Below are 17,824 nucleotides of genomic sequence, written 5' to 3' on the forward strand. Positions count from 1 at the left end.
CTGTTTTCCAAAAAAGAATATGTATATCTAAGAATATATACAAACAATTTAAACAGTTTTCCTGTATTCTGAACAAAAAAAATATTTCACAGTGGGAAGTTAAATGTCTAACACTTTTTTATGCACTCAATGGATTTATTTATCTCTTTTGGTCAGAAACTTGTTAAAATCTGTGTCAGTGAGCACTCTTCCTTTCCCAAGATAATCCATCTACCTGACAGGTGTGGCATATCAAGATACGATTAAGCAGCATCATTACTACACAGGTGTGCCTTGGGATGGTCACAATAAAAGGACACACTAAAATGTGCAGTTTGATCACACAACACAGGTTCACAGATGCCACCAGTTCTAAGGGAGTGTGCCATTGGCATGCTGACTGCAGGAATGTCAACCAGAGGTGTTGCCTGTGAACTGAATGAAAAACCGACATAGCCACAGACATGTAACCACAGCATCTAAATCTGTAAGATTGTCTGAGAGCAGCCACCAAGTGATGCAACAGTTGGTTTGCACAATGGAATAATTTCTGTGCAAACTGTTTGAAATTATCTCAGGGAAGCTTATCTGCATGCTCGTCATCCTCACCAGGTCTTGACCTGACAGCAGTTTGTCATCATAATCAACTTGAGTAAGCAACTGCTCACCTTTGCTGGCATCTGGCACTCTGGAGAATTGTTTGCTTCACAGATGAATCCTGATTTACACTGTAATGGGCAGATTGCAGATGGTGTGTATGGCGTTGTGCAGGCGGGCAGTTTGTTAATGTCAACATTGTGAACATGGTGCCCTATGGTAGTGGTGGGGTTATGGGGGTATGGGCTGGCATAAGCTATGGACAACAAATTCGGGTGCATTTGATTGATGGCATTTTGAATGCACAGAGATACCGTGACGAAATCCTGAGACCCATTGTCATGCCATTCCATCCATCGCCATGCCCTCATGCTGCAGCATGACAATGCATGACCTCATGTTGCAAGGATCTGTACACAACTCCTGGATGCTGAAAACATCCCAGTTCTTCATGACCTGTGTATTCACCACACGTCACCTATTGAGCATGTTTTGGGTGGTCTGGATCGGTGTGTATGACGGTGTGTTTTAATTTATGTCAAACTCTATGTGAAGGAGACGTGTCACACAGCAGAAAGCAAATGGTGTCACACTAGATACTGACTGACTCTTTGGGGTATTTGTGACCCAAAAATGCATTTCTGTAGCACATTTTAGAGTGTCCTTTGAGTGTGAAAAGCCCAAGGCACACCTGTGTAATAATGATACTGTTTGATCAGCATCTTGATATGCCACACCTGTCAGGTGGATGGATTATCTTGGAAAAGGAGAAGTGTTCACTAACATGGATATTAACAAATTTGCAACCAAAATTTGTGAAAAAATATATCTATTGAGTGCATAAAAAGTCACTTTATCAAAGTCAAATTTATCATTTTAACCTGTGATAAATAGAGCATAAACAAAATTGCTGCATTTAAATGTTTGCTCAGTCTAGAAACACATTTTCTGTATAAGTTTGGCAAATATATAGAAAAAGCCCTTTATCATCTTGTCACAGACCTAAACAATGATCCGCTTAGAGTAGCCTACAGGTATACAGCCATGTTTAAGATATGATCATAATTTTTATATGGTATATAGTTGTCAATATAGAAACAGTTGTGGTGTGACGACTCTGTCATTGTTCGCATCGTTAGTAGGGATTTACAACAACTTATTTGGCCGATGGCTGATACCGATATCGATATATCTACATTTTCCCCCACCTACTTTTAGTGATTATCAAGTCTCTTCTGTAGCGGAATTAATATCATATTATGCTTGCATACTCTTATCGTGGTAGTCCACCAGCAGATAGAGACATGAAATACAATACTTTTAAATGTATATGATATTCATTCATTGTGCAAAATAAGAAAAGGCATGTTTGCCGATTCTGGTTCATTTTCTAAGCCAATATCTGCCCATAACAATGACATGCGCATGTCAATGAGCATCTGAGCCAGGTCAGTTTTTTTTCTTCCAGCTTCAAGTCTTCATGCTAAGCTAGGCTAACCATGTCACGACTCCAGCTGTAGTCAGTACTTAACACATAAACATGACAATGATATTAATCTTCCCATCTCACTTTAAAAACAAGAAATGAACATATTTGCCAATCAAATCAAAGCACAAGACTCTCTATTCACTGGGCTGTCATGACCTCCTCATCCAACAGTCTTGCCTGTTGGATAGATGTGTGTTTTTATGTGTTGTCTGTAAAATTAATACGGCAACTTACTTTTTCCTCCTCTCTCTCATTTCCACACAGCATGTAGTGGTGGAAATATGGGTAGGTGTGCCTCCACTCGATGTCCGTGTTTGTCATGGTTGTCACCATCCTTATGTTGGTTATTGCAGTCACTGTCATGAGCTTCAACAGTGTGAGCACTAGCAAAGTTGCCATACACATTTGTGTTTCTGTTATCTATTGAGTGTCAACCTGTTGGAGGTAATGGAGATTTTAGATATGACCTTATCCACCTATGTAATTGAAAGATGTGCTAGCTGATATAGAGGCAGGTGCTCTGCACATTTACTCTCACACACACACACACACACACACACACACACACACACACACACACACACACACACACACACACACACAGGTTTAGTTGAAACCAGTGGGCTTGGAGCTAAGAGCCACAGACATTTTAGATAAGTCAGAGTATTGAGAGATGCACAAGGTTTTGGTCTGCATATAACCACTAAGAGCTTATTTATATAAATGCAGCTTAATGAGCAAAAGTCCACAAGGATTTGATGTTATTTTCTCATCCCAATTGCCTGAAAAAATGTTGGCGTTGTATGTTTCTGCAAACCATGGATATGCTACATTTGCATGTTCTTACACTCATGGCCACTTTACTAGGTACACCTGTTCAACTGCTCGCTAATGCAAAAAAGCTAATCAGGCAATCACGTGGCAGCAACTCAATGGATTTAGGCATGCAGACATGGTCAAGATGACCTGCTGAAGTTTAAACTGAGCATCAGAACAGGGAAGAAAGGGGATTTCAGTGACTTTGATCATGGCATGGTTGTTGGTGCCAGATGGGCTGGTCTGAGTGTTTCGGAAACTGCTGATCTGCTGGGATTTTCATGCACGACCATCTTTAGGGTTTACAGAGGATGATCCAAAAAAGAGAAAATATTCAGTGAAAGGCAGTTCTCTGGGCAACTCTGGTAACTCAAATGACCACTGGTTACAACCAAGGTATGCAGAAGACCATCTCTGAACGAACAACACGTCGAACCTTGAAGCAGATGGGTTACAGCTGCGGAAGACCACACCTGGTGCCGCTCTTGTCAGCTAAGAACAGGAAACTGAGGCTTCAGTTTGCACAGGCTCACCAAAATTGGACAATAGAAGATTGGAAAAATGTTTGCAGTCTGATGAGTCTGAATTTCTGCTGCAACATTCAGATGGTAGGGTCAGAATTTGGCGTAAATGACAAAAATTCATCCTGCCTTGTATCAATGGTTCAGGCTGGTGGTTGTGTAATGTTGTTGGGATATTGTCTTGGCACACTTTGGGCCCATTAGCACCAACTGAGCATTGTGTAAATGCTACAGTCTACCTGAGTATTGTTGCTGACTGTGTCCATCCCTTTATGACCACAGTGTACCCATCTTCTGGCTACTTCCAGCAGGAAAACAAGACATGTAGCAAAGCTTAAATAATCTCAAACTGGTCTCATGAACATGACAATGAGATCACTGTGCTCCGATGATCTCCACAGTCACCAGATCTCAAACCAATAGATTATCTTTGGGATGTGGTGGAACGGGAGATTCGCATCATGGATGTGCCTCCAACAAATCTGCAGCAACTGCGTGATGCTATCATGTCAGTATGGACCAGAATCTCAGAAGCACCTTGTTAAATCTATACCACGAAGAATTAAGGCAGTTCTGAAGGCAAAAGGGAGTCCGAGCTGGTACTAGCAAGGAGTACCTAATAAAGTGGCCGGTGAGTGTATATAGCAGATACATTGAAACTTTATATTTCATCAACACTGTGGTTAACATGTAGTTATATTTGGGCCCAAAAACAATCATGTTTGGTTTTAAAATAACCAGTATTGGGGGTACAATCATGGCAGGAAATGCAGCGATATCTTTGTAAAAGACAACCAATTTTTATGGCACTATCCTGCCAGGGGGTCACTACAAAACGGCCACATTTTGTTGGCTAAACAAAATCACAACTGGTTTTATTGTTTGGTGGTCTTGAACAGTGGTCTGCAGCTTGGCAGGCATCTTCCTTAGGTGTTACAAGATCCACCTTCCTCTCCACCTCCCAATAACAAAGTCAGCTCATATACTATGACACTTTGGAAACATTGATATGGTACATATAAAATGTGCAAATGTAACATATCTATGATTTGCAGAAATGTACAAGATGACAACATTTTCTTCTGGCAACAGGGCTGATTTTCTACTGTAATCAGGCCTGTTGATGGTAGTGCTATTTTAGTTTGGTGTACACAGGACAGCCACCGCTCCACCCAGCATAGTCTTGGGTAGGTGTTGGAAACATCAGTCCAGGTAGAAAAGATCTCCGCACACTTACATCTATGCAGTGTTTAACTTTACTGATGAGCTTTTGGCCCATTAGACCTTCATCAGAGCATATAGTTGTTGCCTCATGTATGTTCTGATGAAGGTCTACTAGCAGAGCCGGTTCAGACCTCCATGGGGCCCTAGGCAAAATTCTGCAAAGGGGCCCTCCTCACTGAATTCAACAGCACCTGACACCGCAGTGCTTCCACTCATCCCCCCTTTAAACATATTGCACTGTCACCACGACGCCACCTGTTGGTCTAACTAAGAATAAAATCAGAACAAATTAGAACAAATCAAATCAAATTTAATGTGTAAACAAACAATCTAAGTAATCTAAATCAAAGTAACAGCGTCTACACACACAAGAGCACAAAGACTGAAGGTCAATAGATAGATGGACACATTTACACATCACATATAGTCATAATAGAAAAGGATGTGTATTGATACAACCTACATAGTTAACTCACCATTAAAAGTGTCCCTTTCTACACTTTTTGGATGCAAAATCATCAATGATGTCGTCATATGATATTTTCTTCCCCACCTCATGGTTGATACTCATGATGGCCAGACCACTCAGACGCTCCTGGGACATTGAAGATCTCAGATAGTTTTTGATCATTTTCAACTTGCTGAAGCTCCTCTCTGCTGAGGCAGCTGTTACAGGCAGAGTGACAGCAATTCTCAGTGCTATCCAAAGGTTAGGATAGAGTTCCTCCAGACTCTTCTCACAAAGGAAGGAAAGCAGCTCAAAGGCAGTCATGTTCCCTGATGGTAGGTCAGGTAAATTCTTGATTTCCTCTGCCAGATCCACTCCACTGATATCACATTCTTGGTTGAAGGTCAGAGTTTTTTCCAGTTCCATACACTGAGCCTTCAAGGAGTCACTGGACATCTGACTTGCAGAGCTGAAGTTCAGCACCACTCCATATTTCATCTTCACCTGGTTCAGGGTTTCAAATCTTTCATCAATGGATGCTATTGTAGAGTCAACCACAATGTTGAAGAAGTTGACTTCAAGATTCCGCAGTGCATCTGTCACTGACTCATCAGGTGCTTCATAGCTGAAATGCCTCTTGCTGGTTCTCAGCCTCTTGTCTTTCAAAACTGCTTCTACATTCATTTCATCACAAATGCTTCTGGCTGTTGTCTGAGCATCTGAGAATCCAGTGTGCCGGTACAGAGTGAGAGAGGCTTTTGCATTTGAGATCAACTGCACAGCTATGTCAAGCTGCATTGAAGCAGATTGCAGGAGCTTGTTCACTGTGTTTGTTCTTGTCAGTATCTCACACCACACTACACAGCAAATCAAGAAGCGGTAAGACCCAACTTCTTCTGCAAGTGACTGTGCCTCCACTTTGGCTACAGGATCATTGATCTTCTGTCTGGCTTCCAGTAAGGCTTCTCGAATCTCAGAGGCCTGGTATCTGACTGCATGGACACTTTGGAGCCTGCTCTCCCATCTTGTGTCACTCCATGACTTCACTGTTATGTTCACATATTGTTTCAAGATATTCCATCTTTGTGTGCCAGCAGAAAAAAAGGTGAAGAGCTTTTGTACATACCCAAAAAACCCAACAGCATCTTTGGAGGATTTGGCGGCATCTGAAATGACGAGGTTTAATGTGTGTGCACCACATGGGACAAACACAGCTCTGGGATTCATTCTCAACAGTCTGGCTTGTACTCCTTGGTGTCTCCCCTTCATATTAGCACCGTTATCATAGGCTTGCCCTCTGCAGTTGTCAAATGGAATTTTCAGATCAGTCAGCTTATCCAAGATAACTTTAGATAGGTTTAAGCCAGTTGTAGCCTCAACATTTACAAAGCCAATGAAGTGCTCTTTCACCTCTGGCTGTCCCTTAAAAGCCACACTCCTGAGGATAATGGACATCTGCTCCTGGTGGCTAATGTCAGGTGTACAGTCTAAAATAAGGGAGAAGTATTTTGAGTCCCTTACTTGTTTCACAACAGTTGTGAGAATCTTGTCACTTACAAGCTGTATCAGCTCATTCTGAATGTCCTTACTGAGATAATGACAATGTGTCTCTCCGTCTTTGATTTTGCTGACATGAGTCTCTAGAACTGGGTCAAATTTAGCCAATAATTCGACCTCTTTTAGGAAGTTACCATTGTCTGGTGTGAAGAGTTTATCTGAAGAACCTCTGAATGCCAGGTTTCTTTCAGCCAGAGACTGTGTTATGCTTATAAGTCGTGTAAGGACGTCTCGCCATCTTTTTCTTTCTGCCTCCAAAGCTGTCATTTCAATGTGGTCAAGTGTTTTTCCACGACTTAGGCGCACATCAAGCTCTCTCCACTTAATCATGTTGCTGGTGTGGTCTGGACTTCCCTCATGCTGCCTTAGGATGGCGTTAATATTTGACCAGTCATTTATACCATCCTCTATTATTTTGTATTTTTTTGTTGAAAAGAGCTTGCAACAGAAACAATACACTGTGTTTTTTTTCACTGAATATGAAAGCCAGCTCCTAGTAATTTTTCCCCATTTGGCAGCCGTCTCTGAAATAAGCCTTGATGGAACCCTCTTCTGGACTGGTCTTTGGGGTAAGAAAAATCAGCTTCTGGCTTGAATGGACCTCTGCGCACTAACTCAGTCCGCATACAGTCAGTTAAGACTGGAGGCCATTCTGCAGGGTCGTTAGGTGGAGCAGATACTGATGCTTGAGTTACTGACTCTGAGCTAGCTTCTGATGCTGTCTGTTCTTCCCCTGCTGTGCCACTTGACAACGGTGGCTGTACTGGACCTGCGCTGATTGTACTGCCTGAAGCAACTGGCTCATCTGTGCCTGTATTAGGTGAACCTGGCTCTGTCCCTCCACTGGCTGACTGGCTGGAGCCTGTGCTGCTTGTGGTGACAAATTTAAGCATAGCACCTGTAAAATATAGACAAGGCTACTATTAATTCAGCTCCATCAAACTGGCTGCACTTAAATTTACTTTCATATTTCAAATATGGGTAATTATTTATATTATGTACTATAATTATGATTCATTTAGCACTGTTTATGCATTTATATTTGCCTGTGTACTGTCTATCCAAGCACATAACATTTATTCTTAGTCAATATTCCATTACTTTCCATGTATGTAGTATAATGTTTGCTTAATTGTAGTTGTAACTACGCTACAACTTATAACAGAAGCCAGCAAGAGTCACACAGAGACTGGGGGGCTCACTCGCGGGCTAACCGCCCTGTAATGTAGATCAAACGCAGACTAGTCCCTCCCACTCTCTCACACAGAGAGGGAAGTTACCTGACTGCTGCTCCCGAAGCTCATTGTCATGCAGTTTCTTTTTCCTCTTTTCATATCCAGAAGGGAAACTGCGCTTCATCGTGGCCTGTCCCTTTTGTGCGCTGGGAATGCGGAGAGACACACGCGCGCTGCGGACGGTCACCTCGTCTTTTTTTTTTTCTCCCCGCGTCAACGTTGCCGAGGTAACGGGGCCTCCATTGGTTTGCGAGGCCCTACGCAACGCGCGTAGTGTGCGTATTGGGTGAACCGGTACTGTCTACTAGGCTGAAAGCTGAAAATACAGTGAAACACTGCACAGATGTCAGTGTGCAGAAATCTACCAGTTTGATCTTTGGTGTAAAAATTATGTGCTGAAGTTGATTAAAGTAATTTTTTATTACAGACACGTCTGAAATAATCACAGACACTGGGCTGTCCTGCTGTTATTACAGACATGTGAACCACAGGCACTCTGTCTGAACTAATTGTGGCCTTACACATGGACTCGCCTGTTTAGTGCAGTGTGATCTTTCTATTATCAGTCTCTCTGCTGCTCCCTGTGATGAGCACATGAGCCCTGCCACTGGCACTGGTTTACTCATACAACACAAAAATCAAGTATTAAATCAGAAATGTTCCGTTTGTGACACCCATCAGATCTGCTCTTAAAAGCCTGCAGCCTGGAGCACACAAAAAATATATTAGCCAAAGAAGCAGCAGTGGTTTTATTAACTTAAAAGAGATCTGCCTATAGGCTGAAATTTTTAAAGAGAAAATTTGGACATAATATATAATATAAGATTTAATCTTATATTTTCACTTTCTTTCAGTTGTCTGTATGCTAAATATGAGGCTAGAGCCAGGAGATTGTTAGCTTTGCATAAAGACAGGAAGTTTGGTGAAACAGCTAGCCTGGCTCTATCCATGGGTGAAAAAAATGTAAAAACATTCAGCAAGCCCAGTATAAACAAGTTGGTTTAATTCATACCAAAAAAAAAATGTAAAAACAAGTTGTAGTCTTTTGGCTTGATTTTTCTGGGCTCGGCGCAGTGACTTCCCAGAGTCTGCGATGGTTGCTCAGCAACCTCAAGTTGATGACAAGACTCCACAGACTCACTGCACTCAGTCCCCTGCTTCTAGTTTTCATGCTAAGATAAGCTAATGGACTGCTGGCTATAGCTCCATGTGTAGCACCCAGTCATCCAAGTGGTATTGACCCTCTCATCTAACTTTAATGACATAAGCAAATTTTCCAAAATGTTGATTTATTTTTAGCCACAGCGTCATCATCCTACCATGAGGCCAGAACCAAAGGCAGTCACCGCTGAGAGCCAAAGAGAATTATACGAACAGACGATTCCTCTGAAGAAAAAGTTCCAGTTAGGACGGCCAAAAACTGAGCTATTCCCTCTGTTTTGGAGTGGCAGACAGAACCATAGAAACAGATCCTTCTCTTCCCTCATCAACAAACTCCAAATGCATGACTCAGCAAAGGAGAGCACACAGCACAGGACCATCAGAACACAACAAACTGGCGAGGCTGGAAAGGCCTCAGGACCCTTTAAACAAACTAGCCTGCATTATGTAGTGTTTGATTACGCATAAAGCGAAGGAATAACAATAATTTAGTCTCAGTATTGATGTCAAATGCATGTTTCATGGTCTACAAATAAAAAAGAGATTTGTGGATGTGTATGATGCCTTGTATGCAATATGTAATGTTCACAAATGCATTGTCCAATCGACATATACCAATTAATTTGAACAAATGTAAAACATTTTTACAAATACTTTTCCACTTTGAAATTTCACATACAGTACAGGCCAAAAGTTTGGACACACCTTCTCATTCAATGCGTTTTCTTTATTTTCATGACTATTTACATTGTAGATTCTCACTGAAGGCATCAAAACTATGAATGAACACATGTGGAGTTATGTACTTAACAAAAAAAGGTGAAATAACTGAAAACATGTTTTATATTCTAGTTTCTTCAAAATAGCCACCCTTTGCTCTGATTACTGCTTTGCACACTCTTGGCATTCTCTCCATGAGCTTCAAGAGGTAGTCACCTGAAATGGTTTCCAACAGTCTTGAAGGAGTTCCCAGAGGTGTTTAGCACTTGTTGGCCCCTTTGCCTTCACTCTGCGGTCCAGCTCACCCCAAACCATCTGGATTGGGTTCAGGTCCGGTGACTGTGGAGGCCAGGTCATCTGCCGCAGCACTCCATCACTCTCCTTCTTGGTCAAATAGCCCTTACACAGCCTGGAGGTGTGTTTGGGGTCATTGTCCTGTTGAAAAATAAATGATCGTCCAACTAAACGCAAACCGGATGGGATGGCATGTCGCTGCAGGATGCTGTGGTAGCCATGCTGGTTCAGTGTGCCTTCAATTTTGAATAAATCGCCAACAGTGTCACCAGCAAAACACCCCCACACCATCACACCTCCTCCTCCATGCTTCACAGTGGGAACCAGGCATGTGGAATCCATCCGTTCACCTTTTCTGCGTCTCACAAAGACACGGCGGTTGGAACCAAAGATCTCAAATTTGGACTCATCAGACCAAAGCACAGATTTCCACTGGTCTAATGTCCATTCCTTGTGTTTCTTGGCCCAAACAAATCTCTTCTGCTTGTTGCCTCTCCTTAGCAGTGGTTTCCTAGCAGCTATTTGACCATGAAGGCCTGATTGGCGCAGTCTCCTCTTAACAGTTGTTCTAGAGATGGGTCTGCTGCTAGAACTCTGTGTGGCATTCATCTGGTCTCTGATCTGAGCTGCTGTTAACTTGCCATTTCTGAGGCTGGTGACTCGGATGAACTTATCCTCAGAAGCAGAGGTGACTCTTAGTCTTCCTTTCCTGGGTCGGTCCTCATGTGTGCCAGTTTCGTTGTAGCACTTGATGGTTTTTGCGACTCCACTAGGAGACACATTTAAAGTTTTTGCAATTTTCCGGACTGACTGACCTTCATTTCTTAAAGTAATGATGGCCACTCGTTTTTCTTTAGTTAGCTGATTGGTTCTTGCCATAATATGAATTTTAACAGTTGTCCAATAGGGCTGTCGGCTGTGTATTAACCTGACTTCTGCACAACACAACTGATGGTCCCAACCCCATTGATAAAGCAAGAAATTCCACTAATTAACCCTGATAAGGCACACCTGTGAAGTGGAAACCATTTCAGGTGACTACCTCTTGAAGCTCATGGAGAGAATGCCAAGAGTGTGCAAAGCAGTAATCAGAGCAAAGGGTGGCTATTTTGAAGAAACTAGAATATAAAACATGTTTTCAGTTATTTCACCTTTTTTTGTTAAGTACATAACTCCACATGTGTTCATTCATAGTTTTGATGCCTTCAGTGAGAATCTACAATGTAAATAGTCATGAAAATAAAGAAAACGCATTGAATGAGAAGGTGTGTCCAAACTTTTGGCCTGTACTGTACATACACTAAAAAAGCTGGATGTCTGATATTTCTCCCAGCACTTAAAGGTAACATGCATTCATCCCACATGAGGAAGTCTCGTCCATATCCTGGCAGAGGTTGCTGAGGTAGTCAAAAAGCTCCTCAGTGGCAAGGTGCCAGGTGTGGATGAGATTCGGCTGTCTTGGCTGACACGCCTTTCCAGTGACACGTGGAGGTCAGATACAGTGTCTGCAGAGTGGCAGACAGAGGTGGTGGTGCCTAATTTAAAAAAGGGGACCGGAGGGTGTGCTCCAACTATCGGGGTATTACACTGCTCCGCCTCGCTGGAAAAGTTTACTCCAGGGTGCTGGAAAGGAGGCTCCGACCCATGTTGAACCTTGGATTCAGGAGGAGCAGTATGGATTCCATCCTGGCCGTGAAACAGTGGACCAGCTCTTTAACCTTACAGGGCTGCTGGAGGGGTCGTAGGAGTTTGCCCATCCAGTCTACATGTGTTTTGTGGACGTGGAGAAGGCTCACGACTGTGTCCCTCAGAGAGTCTTGTTGGGGCGACTGCAGGATTACGGATACCAGGGTCACTGGTATCCCGGGGCCAAAGGGAGAGCTGTGTCTGCATACTCGGCGCAAAGTCAAACATGTTTTCGGTGGGTGTTGGCCTCCACCAGGGTTGCCCCTTGTCACTGATCCTATTTGTGATATTCATGGACAGGCTCTCGATATGCAGCCAGGGGGAGGAAGAGGTCCAGTTTGGGGACCTCAGAATTGCATCTGTGCTTTTTGCAGATGATGTGGTTCTGTTGGCTTCATCACACCGTAACCCCCGGCATGGACTGGGGTGGAATATTGTGGTGAAGAAGGAGCTGAGCCAGAGAGCGAAACTTTCGATATACCCATCTATCTACATCCCAACCCTCACCTATGGTCATGAGCTTTGGATACGAAAGAATGAGATCATGGATACAAGTCCTCTGGGTGGCTGAGCTCAGCCTTAGAGATAGGTTAAGGAGCTCGGACATCCGCAGGGAGGTCCGAGTAGAGCCGTTGCTCCTTTGTGTCGAAAGGGGTCAATTTCCAGTGACACGTGGAGGTCAGATACAGTGTCTGCAGAGTGGCAGACAGAGGTGGTGGTGCCTAATTTAAAAAAGGGGACCGGAGGGTGTGCTCCAACTATCGGGGTATTACACTGCTCCGCCTCGCTGGAAAAGTTTACTCCAGGGTGCTGGAAAGGAGGCTCCGACCCATGTTGAACCTTGGATTCAGGAGGAGCAGTATGGATTCCATCCTGGCCGTGAAACAGTGGACCAGCTCTTTAACCTTACAGGGCTGCTGGAGGGGTCGTAGGAGTTTGCCCATCCAGTCTACATGTGTTTTGTGGACGTGGAGAAGGCTCACGACTGTGTCCCTCAGAGAGTCTTGTTGGGGCGACTGCAGGATTACGGATACCAGGGTCACTGGTATCCCGGGGCCAAAGGGAGAGCTGTGTCTGCATACTCGGCGCAAAGTCAAACATGTTTTCGGTGGGTGTTGGCCTCCACCAGGGTTGCCCCTTGTCACTGATCCTATTTGTGATATTCATGGACAGGCTCTCGATATGCAGCCAGGGGGAGGAAGAGGTCCAGTTTGGGGACCTCAGAATTGCATCTGTGCTTTTTGCAGATGATGTGGTTCTGTTGGCTTCATCACACCGTAACCCCCGGCATGGACTGGGGTGGAATATTGTGGTGAAGAAGGAGCTGAGCCAGAGAGCGAAACTTTCGATATACCCATCTATCTACATCCCAACCCTCACCTATGGTCATGAGCTTTGGATACGAAAGAATGAGATCATGGATACAAGTCCTCTGGGTGGCTGAGCTCAGCCTTAGAGATAGGTTAAGGAGCTCGGACATCCGCAGGGAGGTCCGAGTAGAGCCGTTGCTCCTTTGTGTCGAAAGGGGTCAATTGAGGTGGTTTGGGCATCTGATCAGGATGCCTCCTGGGCGCCTCCTGTTAGAGGTGTTCTGGGCATGTCCCACTGGTAGGAGGCCTCGGGGCAGACCCAGAGCATGCTGGAGAGACTCCATAACTCATCTGGCCTAGAAATGACTTGGGGTCCTCCAGGAGGAGCTGGAAAGCATTGCTGGGAAGAGGCACGTCTGGGGTGCTTTGCTTGGCCTGCTGCCCCCACGACCCAGCCCCAGATAAGTGGATGAAAATGGATAGATGGATGGAGGGCAGCCCCCACGACAGAACATGCAACATGCTGTCTGCATGTATATGTATATATATACTATATATGTATATATACATATATATATACAGGGAGAGGTTTCAGCTGGTTGCAGTCTGCAGTCCTCACAGCTAGATGCCACAAGATTCTCCTAAATCTTACACACTGGACTTTAAAGTTGTAACACCTTAGCGAAAATGCATGTGTTGGGGAAGTACACACTTAGCATACGACTGGATTAATTAGACTTGGGTTATACTGCTCAAGTTGTGTGAGAGCTTGGAAAAAGATGTTTTGATATAGCGGCATGGCACAGTGGTTAGCATTGTCATCTCACAGCAAGAGGGTTTCTTGTTTAAATCCAGGGAGGGGAATCCCTTCTGTGCGGAGGCTGCATGTTCTCCCTGTGTCAGCCTGGGTTTCTTCCGGGGACTCCAGTTTCTTAGTTTTTGGATTCCTTGTGCACATTGGAGGCATGTTATAAAAACAAAGCTTTTTTCACAAATTCACACACATGGTGAGTAATTAATATACAAATGATCATTTTGAGGGTGAAGTATTCCTTTAACATTGAAATCAGTGTTATTGAGCATCATTTGTCATTGAAACAAGAGTTTTACTCCACATTTTATATCACTACTTAACATCCTTGATCTTTACACTGAATCTAATAAACCTATTAGGGATCGACCAATTATCGGCATGGCCGATAACATCGGCAGATATTCAGCATGTTTATGATAATCGGCATCGGCCGTTTTTTTCACCGATAACCGATAAAATACATTTATTTTGAAATGTGCTCCTTTGGCTCTGATGCAGCCGTCCCTATGCCTGAAGTCCCCACTCTTGGCTGTGTAACAGTCCCCACTGATTGGTTACACTGATTGGTTACATGGCACAAGTGATAGCCAATCAACACTGAAGCTTCTACATGCAGCGCCACAGACTTGGAGGAGAAGCAGACTGCGCTGTGAGCCACGGCAAACAAAAAAAAAGATGTAGGCCAATCGTCATCAAGTGAACATGTTCTGGAGGTCCTTTAATTAATAAAAAGAAGACAGAAGTAAACTCAAAGTATAGCTGGCATTAGTGCCACAAATGTGGAAAAATAATTAGCGCATGGTCCGCTAGCATAATGCTATATAATGGAAATCTTCATAGACATGCTAACAGAAATTAGCATCGGCGCCACAACGGCATTACAGTGACAAACAATAAAGTGCAAGTGAGCAACTCTACATAACATAAGCAAATAAACTCAAAGCAATACATTTGTACTTACAGACATGTTTCCTGTGCTCTATTAAACTTTAACCATGTCATTGCGCACTACTGCAAGTCTGCATATTCTTCTTCTAAAACTATATGATATGTATATAAATGAACTTTTTTTTTCTTTTCAAAGTGCTGCTGGCAGCTTCCTGTACTGTTTCATTGGAAAAGTTCTCAGAACAAATATATGCTAAATTGGATTTGAATGTAGTGCTTTGTCTCTGTTTCATAATAATTGGCATCGGCATTGGCTCTGAAAAAAAACATGTCGGTCGATCCCTAAAACCTATAAACCTAGAGATCACACCTCCACCAGATGTACAATACACAAATCTTATCACACAAAGGTCAGTTATAGTACCTGCACATGAAGCATGCAAGATAATCAAAAGTATTTACACATTTTTTATTACTTTTGCAGGTTTTTCAAGTGGTAAAATGCAGCTGTTTGGGAATCAAACAGCTTGCTATTGGTCAGACAGTTTACCTGTGAATGGGGAGCATTTGATTTGATGCACCAGAGGAAGCACTCTAAACACAAAGCATCAATAGTGCACCCGATCAGGTTTAATTAACTGTGAAGGCCCAAATCATATCCTGATTATTATTTCATTAGACAGCCCTGATGATGGTAATTATACTATCAGCTCAGGATGTTATTATGACAGTGATATACTGACATCTGAACCTCCTCACAGAGTGCCGTGACTACTTTCATGAAGTGATAGATGGATGACATTACAGTTAAGCTTATGTGCTTTATTAAACTGTAGTGAACAGACTTTTGGGCAACATTTCCCCCTACAACTTTACAGATGAGAAGCATTCTTGTAGAATGGAATGATCCAGCTGGCCTCTCCCTCTCTCTTCTGTCTACATCCGTTTGTTGACCTCTCTGTCTGTACTGTTTCTTGATATCTCTGTTTAGCTGTTTTCACTTTCTCGTTGACTTTCTGTCTTTTGTAACTCTGCTGTTTTTCCTCTCTTGCTCTTGTCCATGTCTCTCTGTCAGACGGCCCAGGGTGGCGGCCATCGCACCTTACTGTACGGACATGCCGTCCTGCTGCGACACTCCTACAGTGGAATGGTCAGTAAACACGCACACACACACACACACACACACACACACACACACACACACCACAATAACAGTTATAACAAAAATAATTAAGGGAACATTGAGACATGTTTAACAGGTAAGTAAAATATACCTGACAGGACCTACCTCATACTGACAGGAATAATATTCCAGGGAGTGATGGTTAATGGTATATTTGCTCCACAAATAACATTTATGCAATTGCCAAATTACAGGTGGTTCTTTAAGTGTTTTTGTAAGAGAAGATCCTAAAAATCCAACTATCAAATTATTTGATTTAAGATTATCATTGATATCAGTAACATTAAATGATTTATTACTCAAATGATTCTGAATTCCTACCAAGTTTTTACAGTCTGAAGGGTACTGGTGTTTGTGGGGTGACATTGTTAAATACATGTAGTTCATTATATATGAACTATTAAATATGCTTTATGACAGCAGACTAGCAAAGACAGAATAATTGAAATGCATATAATTGTTTTAAATGAATCATTTAAATAATTAAACAGAACCCCAGAACTGTCCACAGAACTTTAACTGCAAACTGAACTGATAAACACTTCTTTCTGTGCAAGACATACTCACTGCATCCAAAATTGCATACCAACCACCCAATATATGTATTATCGTTCAACATACTTCTGTGGGAATAAATAGTAGTTTGTATCTTTTGGATGTGCTAAGCTATAATTACCACATCACTCCCTGAGAGCCTCCTTGCCGGTTGAATAGAAAATCATATTAGCCTGTGCCAATATCAGTGCTACCAGCAATTTAAAAATGATTTAAAATCTAGAGACTGAGATGCACTCCAGCTGCAACACAGAAATCCATGACTAAAAACTAATGTGGGCCAGGGGGTAAAGTGGGAGGGGCAATGACCCCTACCCCCTACCCCCGTTCCCCAGGACTACACCCATAAATGAATTTAGCCTTTATTCTAATCTCAACTACACAGCTGTAAAGTTTCATGACTTCATCTTGCACAGTTGTGACGTTATTGCCTTGAAAATGGGTTGATAAACAATCATAAACGCCGGCCAAAGTACTCAAAACTTCTAATGTGGTAGTTCTCGCTACAGTTGGTGTCACCAGGACCACATTTCACCAAGATGACAGACACAGATTCATGGGGTGAAAACAATACCAGCCATTGTGAAGTTGTTGCAGCTGGTAAATATTTAATCAAAAATAGCATGCAATTCATGTTCTGTTGGCTCATACTAAGGTTTCAGACACACAAAAAACTCTCACATACTGTTTTGGCAAACTAAACAGTATGTTAGTATAAAATTTCAGACCCAGACATTGTATCTCTCTGGGTTAGACTTACACTATGACGGTACTAATGAGTAAACTGAAAAACAGTGTGATACTGAGACTGTAATTTTAACTAGAACAGGGGTAGAGAATCACACAAATACACACTCTAGACAAGACAAATCAATCCAATCGCCTGGTGCTCTAGAGAACTCTGCTACTGTAGCTGGTAGATGTTATAGTTGATCAGATGGATTGATGAATGGATTCTGTTTCTCTGTTTAGTACCTGTGCTGTCTGTCCACCTCCCGCTCATCCACAGACAAACTGGCTTTTGATGTTGGACTGCAGGAAGATACCACAGGTAGGAGTCAAACACATTGCTATCACTGTGTTTGAATTTTGTTAATATTAAAAAAACCCAGTTATTAATAAATTTCTGCTGTGTAGTCAAATTTGCTGAACTGTATCTTAAAGCTGCACTAAACATTTGTTAATAGAAAGATTATGTGCAGTGTGTTACTTGAAGTGAAAAACCCACAGAGAATTATTACCAACTCTGCAGTTCCCCTCATCTCTACAGAACTTTTTAAGTAGCTTTCAGGGTTTTGGTATGACAGCCCAGACCTTGACTGTTTTAGTTCAGTCTCACAGCTCCCA

At 42.6% G+C, this 17,824-nt stretch overlaps 1 protein-coding gene across 1 annotated transcript in view; it reads left to right on the plus strand.

Annotated features, from left to right (window-relative positions):
* The window catches only part of ryr2a (ryanodine receptor 2a (cardiac)), a 259,999-nt gene that overhangs the window by 84,019 nt on the left and 158,156 nt on the right, over nucleotides 1–17,824 (plus strand). The window contains exons 4-5 of the mRNA XM_078163436.1: nucleotides 15,815–15,889; nucleotides 17,450–17,528. Of these exons, the coding sequence (XP_078019562.1) occupies nucleotides 15,815–15,889; nucleotides 17,450–17,528 (154 nt within the window). The remainder of the gene's footprint in view (nucleotides 1–15,814; nucleotides 15,890–17,449; nucleotides 17,529–17,824) is intronic.

The sequence above is a fragment of the Epinephelus lanceolatus genome, chromosome 21 (genome assembly GCF_041903045.1).
Source record: "Epinephelus lanceolatus isolate andai-2023 chromosome 21, ASM4190304v1, whole genome shotgun sequence".
In the NCBI taxonomy this organism is placed as follows: domain Eukaryota; kingdom Metazoa; phylum Chordata; class Actinopteri; order Perciformes; family Serranidae; genus Epinephelus; species Epinephelus lanceolatus.